At 36.8% G+C, this 13,532-nt stretch overlaps 1 protein-coding gene across 4 annotated transcripts in view; it reads left to right on the top strand.

Annotated features, from left to right (window-relative positions):
* The first annotated feature begins 1,396 nt into the window (after positions 1-1,396).
* The window catches only part of LOC143852209 (Homeodomain-like superfamily protein), a 34,717-nt gene continuing 22,581 nt past the window's right edge, over positions 1,397-13,532 (top strand). For 2 of the 4 annotated variants that reach the window (XM_077361591.1, XM_077361590.1), the window contains exons 1-4: positions 1,397-1,859; positions 2,333-2,440; positions 2,547-3,185; positions 5,585-5,664. In XM_077361591.1, coding sequence (XP_077217706.1) covers positions 1,811-1,859; positions 2,333-2,440; positions 2,547-3,185; positions 5,585-5,664 — 876 coding nt within the window. In that variant the 5' untranslated portion in view covers positions 1,397-1,810. The remainder of the gene's footprint in view (positions 1,860-2,332; positions 2,441-2,546; positions 3,186-5,584; positions 5,665-13,532) is intronic. The other 2 variants (XR_013236742.1, XM_077361589.1) reach the window with 1 other exon arrangement.

The following is a 13,532-nucleotide window of genomic DNA, read 5'->3' as shown; positions in this document are numbered from 1 at the left end:
CTCTCGATGATACAGGCAAAATCGTGACTAATTACAAGACAAAGAATAGGCAAGATGGAGGAAGAAAGAAAAAAAATAGAAGAGAGAAGAAGTTTGAAAAGTCTTGTACAAGATCAATTTCCAACCTTGGGGACAAGGTTGAAATTAAGGGCGGGGGAGTGTTAGAATCAATTTTCCTTTTTCCTATTCTACTAATTTAGATTGTTTTCCTTATTTAAGTTATTGCTATATTAGAGTAGGGTTTCCTTATTTCCTTTTTCATATTATGCTCATTTCTATTTCCTTATTTTGCTTTCCCTAATTTATATATAATGTAGATGTCGTATGGCTATTCAGCAAGGAATAATCAAATTAAGTGCAGTTTGCATATTGGAGGTCGAGTTTCCTCGAATTAACTCATTGGATGCCTGAGTTTCCTCGAATTAACTCATTCTATCCCTTTTTTCTATCATCTTCTTTCCTATTTTCTCTTATGATAGAACGGTGTTCTATCAACTTGGTATCAGAGCACTTTCCTGGTGCATGGTGCTGACTCGTCATCAGAAAGAATTTTCCTGCATGACCGACTTCCAAATCTATTCCATGGCGGATGGCTTGAAAGCTGAAATCACAGAAGAACTCAATGCGGTTTGTCAGGCACGGTTCAACAACATTGAGACACAGTTGCAAAAGATCATGGATCTTCTTCTGCAAACACGACCGTCACCTGACGTGAAGTTAGGAGAGCCTCTAAGTGAAGAGTTCAGCGAGATCGCTGTCGAGAAGGCTTACAAAATAAAAAAGAAAAGACGAACAGAAAAAAGAGAGAAAGAAATCAGATTGAAGAAAAAGCAAAAAAGCCACAAAAGAAAGGGGTTAGTGATTATCAGTGTTCTCGAGTCCAACAACGCCGACGCCAAAAAATTTATCATGCCTTTCAAGCTTTCCAACTCCATAGAGAAGATCCTCACGTGAAACCATCCGTGAATAAATCTAAACAAATACATCAAAAAAGCTTTGATGAACGACATAGTAGGATTAGTTTGCAATTGGAGTGGCTTCAACTCTTGATGATAACAGGCAAAATCGTGACTAATTACAAGACAAAGAATAGGCAAGATGGAGGGAGAAAGAAAAAAAAGGAGAAGAGAGAAGAAATTTGAAAAGTCTTGAACAAGATCAATTTCCAACCTTGGGGACAAGGTTGAAATTAAGGGCGGGGGAGTGTTAGAATCAATTTTCCTTTTTCCTATTCTACTAATTTAGATTGTTTTCCTTATTTAAGTTATTGCTATATTAGAGTAGGGTTTCCTTATTTCCTTTTTCATATTATGCTGATTTCTATTTCCTTATTTTGCTTTTCCTAATTTAAATATAATGTAGATGCCGTATGGCTATTAAGCAAACAATAATCAAATTAAGTGCCGTTTGCGTTTGCGTACTGGGGGTCGAGTTTCCTGGGTCGAGTTTCATCGAATTAACTCATTGGAGGCTTGAGTTTCTTCGAATTAACTTTTTATCTTTTTTTTCTATCATCTTCTTCCCTATTTTCTCTTCTTGTAGAACGGTGTTCTATCTTCTTCCCTATTTTCTCTTCTTGTAGAACGGTGTTCTATCACTGTCACTTGATCTATATTGCATATACTATATATTAGGCCCTTGGGAACTCATAACTCACAGGCAGACATGTTTTCCTTCATAGAGAAATTCGTTTTAATTTTTTCCCCATCACAATTTATATCAATCATCTCAATCTGATCTCAACTTCTCAGAATCCTCTGATATCCACTCTGAAAGGGATAAGATCTTTACCGAGAAGAACAAGAAAAGAATGCTGAAGACCAAATCCCAGCTTGAGGCTTTAGAGAAATTTTATAAGGGTATGCGAACTTTTCTCCTATCTGAAATTCTGCTGCTATTTCTAAATTCCATTTTTGCATACGGGAAATTGCTGAGACAGGATATTTTTATTTTTATTTGATTTCTATTTTCTTATTTTGCTTTCCCTAATTTAAATATAATGTAGATGCCGTATGACTATTCAGCAAGGAATAATCAAATTGCAGTTTGCATATTGGAGGTCGAGTTTCCTCGAATTAACCCATTGGAGGCTTGAGTTTCCTCGAATTAACTCATTCTATCCCTTTTTTCTATCATCTTCTTCCCTATTTTCTCTTCTGGTAGAACGGTGTCCTATCACTATCACTTGATCTAAATTGCATATACTATATATTAGGCCCTTGGGGACTCATAACCCACAGGGAGACATGTTTTGCTTCATAGAGAAATTCGTTTTAATTTTTTTCCCATCACAATTTATATCAATCATCTCAATCTGATCTCAACTTCTCAGAATCCTCTGATATCCACTCTGAAGGGGATAAGATCTTTACCGAGAAGAACAAGAAAAGAATGCTGAAGACCAAATCCCAGCTTGAGGCTTTAGAGAAATTTTATAAGGGTATGCGTACTTTTCTCCTATCTGAAATTCTGCTGCTATTTCTAAATTCCATTTTTGCATACGGGAAACTGCTGAGACAGGATATTTTTATTTTTATTTTCCTCAGAACACATGTACCCTTCAGAGGACAAGAAATCAGAGGTTGCCTTAGAGTTGGGATTGTCAGTTAAGCAGATTTCGAGCTGGTTTTGCCACAGAAGGTTGAAGGACAAAAATTTGTTGAAAGATGAAACTTGCGTGAGTGGAAAACAAGATCATTCAAATGGTCTCATACAGGATCGTGGCAGTGGACTTAGACAGGACTCATGTGGCAGCACCAAACAAGGGGAATATAGGCATTTTGATCCCAAAGAGGTAGAAAGCCGAAGGATCTATGGCCAGGATTATTTGGCTGCAGCACTTTCTTGTGAAAATAGGGGACGATATGTGCCTAGCAAAATTTATAGCGCCATGGATGTTACTTCTTCGGGAAGTAGCTCAGCTTCACATGGAAAACTGTTACCTTTGAGGTACTCCTCTCGGGATAGCAACTCTACGTTGATGAATACCGAGGGTGTAAACAGCAGGGGATATATGATGTCTCCGGGATATTTATATTTGCAGGATGGGGTTGAAATTCCTGCTATTTGTGCTGTTAAAAGGCAATTAGGGAGGCATTATCGTGAAGATGGTCCACCAGTTGGCGTGGAATTCCAGCCACTTCCTCCTGGTGCATTTGATTCACCAATTGGGGATCCAATTCATGGTAAATTTATTGGTAATAAAAGCTTTAAGTTGTTTGTCTTGAATATAATTGATCTTATTCGATAGTAATGCAATTATTTCCTATTGATTGTCAATTTAGAAGTCAAAGTTTTGGTTATCATCAGGATCATTACCATTATGATTTCCTTTATTTTCATTTTTAGAAGTCAAAGTTCGATTGAACATAATGGTTTCATTCTAGGGTGGGGACAATTGGACTTTAGACACGTAAGTCCATAACCAATATGAGCTTCTACGTTTGAATCTCAAAAGAATGAAGGCATTATATTGTCTTTGTTAACTTGTAATTTCTCAACATGCAAGTTTTCATATTAGTGCCTGAAAACGCATGTAGACTTGTTTATCTATTCTGACTTATCACATTGTTAATTTCAATTTTAAGTCTTTCTTATCCCTTTTGTCATGCTTTATCTCTTTCAGGGCTCTATTTTAACTACGAGTTATTAATCTGACACATGACAGTAACTTTGGCTCAGCAAGAATGAGTTTCCACATGAATCATTTAACATTGTTAGATATTTATTTCATAACTTGAAATGATCCTGGGTAGACATGCTCTGTTACCACTTGAGATGGGAACACTACCAAGAAAAACTCCAATTTGATGATTGCTATGCATATATTAAGAGCCAATTGTAGAAGGAAACAACTTGGAATAAATTTATGAATTCTGAACTCACAACAAAGTTACGACCACAGTTCATTCAAGGCTAATTCCAAGAACAATACCAAACTCTCAGCTCATGGATTGCGATCTACTTGCTAAGATCCACATCAAGCAACCTAAATAATACTTTGCCTGCTTCTAATCAACGATCAACTTCTGTATTCAAATAACCATGAATCACTTGTTACTTGATCTGTTTAAGTAATCTTCAATCACTTGCAAAAGTTATTGTCAACACAGGAAATAGGCGACGAAAAACCAGGAAGCTTTAGCTATTTAGAAGGAGGCCTATAATATTATAAGGCTGGTCACCAGGGAAGAAGAAAACTCTTTTAGTGGAACGTGAACTCCAAGTTTGAGAATCGGGGTATACAAGTAATGGAAATAAATAATTTTTTAGAATTGCTCGAAGTTTTTTCTTAAATTTCCATCATTTGCATATGTTTACATGCGTTTTTGAGTTTTTTCTTGAAGTTTTCTCTTAAATTTCCATCTTTTCTCATATGTTTACATACATTTTCCTGATTTTATAAGATTTTCACTAAAATTTCCAACTGAAACTGACATGTTTCCAAGTTTCAATCGAAATGGTATAATATACACACATACGAATTTGGTTTCGGTATGTGATTCAGTTTCAATATGCATTTCAACGGGAGATGGAAATGGAAACATTTTGGTTGTTTCTTGTCGGTTTATGTGAAAATTTAAAACCATGTATATACATTATAAGTGTGAGTTATGTTGTGGGAATTTAATAGCTATAGATATATGTGGATAATTTGCGGGCACAAATATCTTTCATTCTCGAATCCCAATTTATGCAAGATGAATATTTTTCTTAGTCTTGGAGGAGCATCATCGGCTCAAGTTTTCCAATTGTTTGCTGCAGTGGTTTGACTTTCCTTTGAATATTTCAGCCGTGGTTTGATATATGGCAAGGATAGCATCTCATTAATATATTTTCCTCCATTGCTTTTGTTATTTGAATAAGAAGCCATTATAGTCACAATTAATGTGTATGAATTGCTGAATTCTAAATTCTAGTTAATTAAATCCTTCATGTTTTGAATTGTCCGCATCATTTGGATGTAGGAAAAGTGGCAAGCCTGCTACAAAAAGCTTAATCACGTGAAGATGTTATCTGATTTTCCATTTATGAAATGGGGCATATTTCATTTCATTCGGCATGATGGGTCTTTAGTTTTGTTGCTTTCTATCTTATTTTAATTTTTTAAATAAAGTCATATGTTTGTTAAGCCCATATGATCTGTTATTTTACCATTTATGAAATGGGGTATATTTCATTTCATGCGACTTGGTGTGCCTTTAGTTTTGTAAAATTTAAAGCCTAACCCCAGCTTACCCATAAAAAGAAAAAGAAAAAAAGAACCATATGTTTGTTAAGCCCATCTTATCTGTTGTTCATATTAGTGATTGCTTTTGGTAATTCACTATTTACAAGACCATTTTGTCATGTTACGAACTATAATGTTGCAAACAATCTCTTTGAATTGAATAGTTGCATCTACAGTGGTACTTATATATTGGCTGAGAATCTTCATATACTTTGTTCCATCCTCTTGCTTTTATTTGTAGAGATTTTTGTAATTGCAATTCTTTGCTTCAAGTCACATGAAATTATGATTTTAAAACCTACAATTCATTGGGTCATATGGAGTCTTACCTTTTGTGCTCAAACCTATTGACAGAATCTTACTATGTTGGAGATCCTATCTTGCCGAATTCTCACAGCATCACCGAAGCAAATAAGGAAACCAATGTTGCTACAGTAAGTTTTTTTTTTTTGGGTTAAAAATGTTCAATTGTTTTGGCCAATAGGACCAATAGATGTGAGACTTGAAACATTACTCGCTGTGGATTTTCAACTATGCTGTGATTATTTCATAAAAAACAATCTTAGAGGACTGATCTGCCCAATTAAGGTTGTAAAATTGCTTGTGAGCCATAAATTTGCAATTTGGAAAAAATTCATGTGGGTATGTGATCCCATACCTTCTTTGGGGTGCAATCACACTCTTCTGGGAACTCAATCCCTTTATATTTCACGACCATGGATTTCTAAAACTTAATTAGTACTTGATATGCCCAAAAATTTAATGCACTAGACTTTACATGGTTACCCACGATAACTAGATACTTGTGTGGCTTCTCTTATACCGTACGCTACATGAACACTTCTTTTTGTTGAATTAACTATTAGCTATATATATATATATATATATATATATATATATATATAAATACAATTTAATGCACTAGACTTTACATGGTTACCTATGATAATTATGAGATTTTATATGGTGTACGCCCATATAGTCCAGTATTTTTTTTAAAAGTATTGTACGGCTTACTTCATGGTTTGATCCAAACCATTCATTTGTTGGAATACATCATAAATAAGTTGTGCCCCAAAAATCTATTCTTTAAGGAATCATTCACTTGGATGTTGACTTTTTAACATTTTTTAAGATCGAAATCCTGCACATGTTCTTGATTTGGTGCCCCTACCAAATTTGGCAAAAGTTAGCGAAGATGTCGGAGACATGGGAGAGAATATTCATGAGATCCATGATCAAGTGCGTAAGCACATACAAGCAAGCAATGCCAAGTACAAAGCAGAGATTGATACCCATCAACGACACAAAATTTTCAAAGGAGACGAAGTGATGGTCTATCTGTGAAAAGAAAGGTTTTCAACTGGCACCTAAAAGGCTATGACAAATTAAAAGCTCAAGATATATCGTTGCCAAATATTGAAGATCAACAACAAGTCTTACGAGATAAGATTTGATAAATAGAATTTAGACATCTAACGTTTTTAATATATCTGATTTGTTCGAGTATAACTCCAATGATCCACCAAACTCGAGGTCGAGTTCCTTTCAATTGGGAAGGAATGATGCAGCCCAAAGCATAGAAGTCAATAAGATTAACAACTTAACATGGAGGACTTTTTCGTCATTTACCATGCTAAGAAAGGACATGATTGGAAAGGACGAAAGGACAAGAAACACAATCAACATAAGGGAGACATTTTTTCTAAAGAAACAAATGGTGGTCAATATATTCTTTCCACATGTTGGGGCCCAATGGATAGTTATGAGAGTTGCATTTTCCAAAGATTGATTGCATTGGAAACATGTGTTACTTTTCTATGCATTGTATACCTTTATTTTTGATCTTTTCCTATGTTTTGTAACTTTTCTCAACTCTTTAATGCTTGCCAATGTAATTTAAAGGGGCTGATTTATGTAATGCAACTTTGATTTAGATGATATTTTATACTTAAAAGCTTGGGAGCTTGTACTTCAATGGAATATAGTGGACACCCTATCTTTCATTCAACTTTTGGGTAATGTTATGTTTCATATATAACATTGTGATACTATTTATCCCCTTCACCTCCTTCTTCGGCATATTTCTTTACTCAAATTCTAGTTATTCGTATTTGGATAGCTTTGGACTTGTTTCATCTTTGATCTCCATTCCCCAAAGCAAAAGCTTTTGCTAGGAATATGGTGTTTGACAATAATAACTTTAGCCCAGGAATGGGATCCGCCCGGGCAAGGTCAGTTGAAACTAAACTTTGATGGATCCAGTCATAGAAATCCAGGGCCAGCCAGAATTGGAAGGCTTCTTAGAGAAAGAGAGCGGATTGACTAGGTGGGCCCGAGCGAAATACAGACTCCAATGAGGCGGAAATTAGCGTGGTTCTATAGGGATTCAGGATGCTAGAGAGCAGACAATTAGATCAAGTGATAGTGGAAGGGGACGCTCTCAATGTGATAAGGTGGCTCAGGGGTCCAATGTCATTCCATGGAGATTTGCACATTGGTTCGTTGAGATCCAGGATAAAGGAGTCGGTCAATCCATTTCTTTCTAGCACGTCCAGAGATCGGCGTGTTGCCAAGGCGAGTTTAGAGATATTTGACTTTCTCCCTCCCTGATGGTCATACCTAATACTTGTAAATAAATGAGTGTTCTATTTTCTGATATGTATTGACCTCCTCGGTCGCAGGCTTCCCCGTTGTTCCTCGTTAACAAAATTTCTTGCCGTTCAAAATAAAAATAAAAAGTTATCTTAGGAATCTTTGGCATCGGATAATTGTCTCCACCGCCACTTTGTAAGTAGGGTCAAGTTTGATTCCTACTGTTTTTAATGCCAAGGGCCACCAGATCGCCTAGGCTTGCAAACTTTAGGCCAACTAAAAATACGAAATTTCAAGGGAAGGTTTCATTATTCCAATGAAAATTCATCTATATCTTTAATTTCTCCATCAAAAGCACTAGGATTCTATACAAAGAAATAAAGAACGTTGTAATGTTACCCAACATGTTCTTTTGACAAGTTGATTCAACTAGCAAAGATCTCTTCCAATTTTCAATTGTAGATTCTAAACTTCCAACCACCTGAACCTAGTCATGAATATGAGTTGATCCCTCTTTATTGGGAACCTAAATATCTAATAATCAGGAGATAAAAGATCTCACAACTCAAGATTGTGACTATGCATCTATTAATTCATATCAATGTTGATATCGCTTCTTTAATGGGAACCTAAATATCTATTAACCAGGAGATAAGGGATCTCACAACTCAAGATTGTAGCTATGTCATCTATTAATTCTTCATCAATGTTGACGTCACATATAGTTGATTTTGGTTTATTAAACTTTTTAATTAGCTGTTAAAAGCTGTTATAATTTTTAAAAGAACTATCAAACTACAATAAGAAAAGGTTTTAACAAACTATGAGTGGAACTATCAACATATGGGAGTGCAGATATCATTTTCAATTGAACTAAAACTAAGTGGGTATCCATAGTAAATCATGGGAATGTCTTTTCCTTCTGGGGTTTGTACTTTAAACCAAATCAAACGAGAAGGGAGAGAGTTTTCTTCGACATGCTCGTAGCCGAAGTGGTCAAAACGCTAGCCCTAATAGTTAGTTACTGTGGTGATGTAAGAGGTGTGACTACGATGACGACTATGAGAAACAACGACAACAACAAGACGGCAAGAAGAAAACGAGGAAAGATAATGAAGATGATTTCTAGAAATGACCGGGATGGATGGAAGATGAAGAAATTTAAACAACATGAATGAGGAAGATCGATCGGCGAAAATGCTAAGGAAATCAAGGATCCAGTGCGGAAATCAAGGATCCAGTGCGAAAATGTATAGATATCTGATGCATCGAGCATCACGTCTATGTGATTTAAATCCTAACAATTTATTGGTTTCTGCCCTTTTGTTTTCAATGGCGAAGACAAAAATCTGAAAAATAGCCAAGATTCCCCAGAAAAAGGTTTCTACTGTGATAAAAAAAAGGTTTCTGTCCGGGTCCCATATTGGTACCATATCATCCAATATGAATTATAAAGAAGAGATATGGGTGCAATGTTTTAGTGGCCGATATAATGGTGGATATAATTTATTGGTTTCTGCCCTTTTGTTTTCAATGGCGAAAACAAAAATCTGAAAAATAGCCTAGATTCCCTAAAAAAAGGTTTCTATTGTAATAAAAAAAAATGTTTCTGTCCGGGTCCCATATTGGTACCATATCATCCAATATGAATGGGTGCAATGTTTTAGTGGCTGATATAATGGTGGATATCTTATTGGCCTTGGTCGATACGAATATGACACGATCGGTCGATGCCAAACCGATATGGGTGCAACTTTTTAGTGGCCAATATAATGGTGGATATCTTATTGGCCTTGGCCGATATGAATACGACACGATTACGACACGATCGGTCGATATGAAACCGATATGGGTGCAACTTTTTAGTGGCCAATATAATGGTGGATATCTTATTGGCCTTGGCCGATATGAATACAACACGATCGACAACCAACACAATACCAATATTTCAAACCATGGTTGTAGGTAAGGTATTAAGACTGCATCTCATCTAGTGCTTGATTTAAAAAGGTAAACTATTAATACATATGATAATATATATATATATATATATATATATATATATATATATAGAGAGAGAGAGAGAGAGAGAGAGAGAGAGAGAGAGAGAGAGAGAGAGAGAAGTTTCTACACACTAGTGTAGATAAGTTATCTACACACTAGCTTAAAATACAGTGGGGGCCCACATTGTTTGGGTAATCCAAAGCATTCATTTGATGGGCCCTCACATAGATAGGGTGTGCCCAAAAATCAACTTCATAGGATCATCCAAACCCTTCGAACCGTGGAGGCAAAAAATGGACAGATTTGTGAAGGTTTATACACGTCCATTTTACCTCCACAAATTGTAGGGTTGGGATGATCCTATAGAGCTGATTTTTTGTGGACACCCTATCTATGTGAGGGCCAATAAGCTAGTGTGTAGATAACTTATCTACACTAGCGTGTAGAAATTGTTCTTTCATATATATATATACATAAAAGTGTTGGTGCGCTCAAACGCTGAGCGCACCAAAAAAATGGTGCGCTCAAGTTGTTATAATTGTTTGGGTCCCACATACAGGAACCAATGAGAGGCGAGAGAGAGAAAATGGTTTCTACACACAAGTGTAGATAAGTTATCTACACACTAGCTTAAAATACAGTGGGGGCCCACATTATTTGGGTGATCCAAACTGAAATATAGGTGTGACAATCCAAGAGAGGGGGTGAATTGGTCAATTAGAAATTTTAGGTTTAATTAAGGGAGATTAAAAATTAATCCATTTAATTAAGCACTATTTAGTCTAACCCTTGTTCAAATATGTATATCAATAAAAGCTAGGATTTAGACTTTCTAATCATGCACATTTAGTAAACCCTTGTTCAAGTAGATATTATAATGCTTAGGGTTTAAACATTTTAATCAAGTGCATTTACTAACCCTTGTTCAATTAAAAGCACAAAAACAAGTTAGGAGAGATTACCAATCACCACACGTGCAAGAGAGAAGGAAAAGAGACATCCACAAAGAACACAAGATTTATAGTGGTTCGGTCAGAACTTGACCTACTCCACTCTTCCAAGTTTACCTCATTGGGATCTCTACTAAAATGATGAAGCCGTACACCTGACTCTTTCTCTAAAGGGAACAAACCCTTGCTTTTCCATTCTCAAGGGCCAAAGCGAAGCCCCTTGCATGAAGCCTTGACAAGGGAATCAAACCCTTGCACATGATTCACCTTTCTTCACGGGTCGGAGACCCTTTTCTTCATCTTTCTTTACGGGCCGAAGAGGAGACCCTCACATGAAGAACAAAGAAAAATAAAAACTCTCTTGCCTCTTAATAGGTGGATTATAACATTGAAAGCTCATATTCACTCCAAGAAATAAACAAGTAAAAGCCCTATGGAGTGTCTCTTGATAACATGTAGAAATGAAAGATCAAAGAGGTTTTTTTAGCTTTTGAATTAAAAGGTTGAAGCTCAAATAGAAATGGGATTTGATCTTTCTCAAATGTTCAAAAAGCTTGTAGAGATAGGTTTTAATGATGTATATATAGTGTAGTTGAAAATATGACCGTTTGGGGTAAAACTGTAAATGAATGGCTTGAAAAAGTCAAGCAGAAAACGCCCCAATGGCTAGTTTGCTCGACCGCGATGGTTGACCGAGCTACAGCGGCCGTCTGCCCCTATCGGGCGCCCTATTCTATTTTCAAATTTCTTACTGTCGCGGTCGACCGGCCACATGGCAGTCGCTCGGCGAGGGCTTACTGTTTGCTCAAAAAATTTGGCTCAAAAACCTATCTCGGTCGACCAACCCACGACGGTTGCCCGCCCTAGACCAAATTGGATTGTTTTATTTGAAACAGAAACGCATCCGTGGTCACCCGGCTTAACCCGGTCGACCGGCCCGATAAAATTCGAAATGGCCTGGATTTCCAGGTTCCATCTCGCGGTCGCCTGGCATAGCCCGGTCGACCGGCCCTGGGTGAAATTCCATTTTAACTTTAAAATCCAGGGGCTTTTGGGCAATGGTCTTTGGGCTTAAGTCCAAGGTTTTCAAACACATTTTTGGGTGTGTTGATGGTTTTCAAAGATGTTAAATGTTAAATATAAAAACCATTTGAAAACCTTTTGAAAGTGCATTTAAACATAAAATCAAGAGGACTCCAAATACATTCTAAAAATAAGAACCTTGAGTCTTCTTGGAATGTCTTGGCTCATTTGCACTTTTTTGGACTTCTTTTGCTTGGGTGAACATCTTGACGTTGTTTGGCTCTTGTGACTTGTCCTCTAATCTTCAATGCATGTTGAGGTGCATGAGGTGTCACCATGGCATGTTCAACTCCAAGCTCCTTCTTGACACTTGCTTAGGAACTTGTGGGATCTTCATGATGAGCTTCTTTACTTGAGCATCTTCCAATGAGGATGACTCCAATGGTTCCTTTGATCATTGATCCACAAGTCATGTGTTGTGAAGAGTTGTGTAATGGCGATTATGTCATGAAATTCCTGTATACAACACAACACCTCAAAGCAACACATCAGTCCATAAATGCTAATCAATTTGGTTTGCCAGCATCAAAACAAGAAGGTAAGGTGAATGATTAACCCATGGGAACCCTTGGGCTTACACAAACCATTCATTTGATGGCCCCTCACATAGATAGGGTGTGCCCAAAAAATCAGCTTCATAGGATCATCCTAACCCTTCGAACTGTGGAGGCAAAAAATGGACAGATTTGTGAAGGTTTATACACGTCCATTTTACCTCCACAAATCGTAGGGTTGGGATGATCCTATGGAGCTGATTTTTTGTGGACACCCTATCTATGTGAGGGCCAATCAAATGAATGGTTTGGATCACCAAAACAATATGCCCTCCACTGTATTTTAAGCTAGTGTGTAGATAACTTATCTACACTTGTGTGTAGAAACCGTTTTCTCATATATATATAAATATATATATATATATATATATATATATATATAGTAGAAGAGAAAAGGGTTGAGATTTTTGAATTTCTTCTAAATTCTGTCAGATTAACACGTAGCCAAGAATGAAAATATCTATTTTCCCTTTTTTTCTCCCAAAAAAGAGATATATACTCTCAGCCACGTTTCCATCTCTCTTTCTCAGCTGTCTCACTGAAGGCTGGATTAGACCCGCGTCTCTCTCTCTCTCTCTCTCTCTCTCTCTCTCTCTCTCTCTCTCTCTCTCTCTCTCTCTCTCGACGAGCGCCGCTTACCATCCCTCTTCGGTTCATATCCCCCTTTCTCTAAGTCTTTGTTTCCTTACGAAGGCTCCACAACAGCCAAGCTCTATTCGTTCTCTCCTCTTTTAGCTCACTTCAAAAGAAGAAAAATACATGAAACCCCAATACAGAGAATAGTAACCCTTTTGGAATGTTATTGAGCTTATTCTCTAATGTTTCTAGCTGTTTTTGGTGGACATTTGGAGCTATTATTGAGCTTATTCTCTGTTATTTTCTGCTGCTTTTCCGGACGATCAGCTGCACAGAAAATAGGCATGGGTTAGTGAAGGAGAGAGGAAGAAGCTGATGAGAAATTCAAATCTTTTGCTTCTGCATCTGCTGCCTCGATCAGAAGCAAACACAGAAATCCACCTTCCCCTAAATTGAGGTTTAGGGTTTTGTCTCCATTATATGTAATTTGGAGGTTTCGAAATTGTAGCCATTCAAATTACAATGTTCTTGACTGATTGG

Source organism: Tasmannia lanceolata, unplaced genomic scaffold (genome assembly GCF_043159265.1).
Source record: "Tasmannia lanceolata isolate RefF3 unplaced genomic scaffold, GAP_Taslan_0.1 ptg000019l, whole genome shotgun sequence".
In the NCBI taxonomy this organism is placed as follows: Eukaryota; Viridiplantae; Streptophyta; class Magnoliopsida; order Canellales; family Winteraceae; genus Tasmannia; species Tasmannia lanceolata.
Note: the sequence above shows the minus strand (reverse complement) of the source record. Positions and strands in the feature narration are given on the sequence as shown.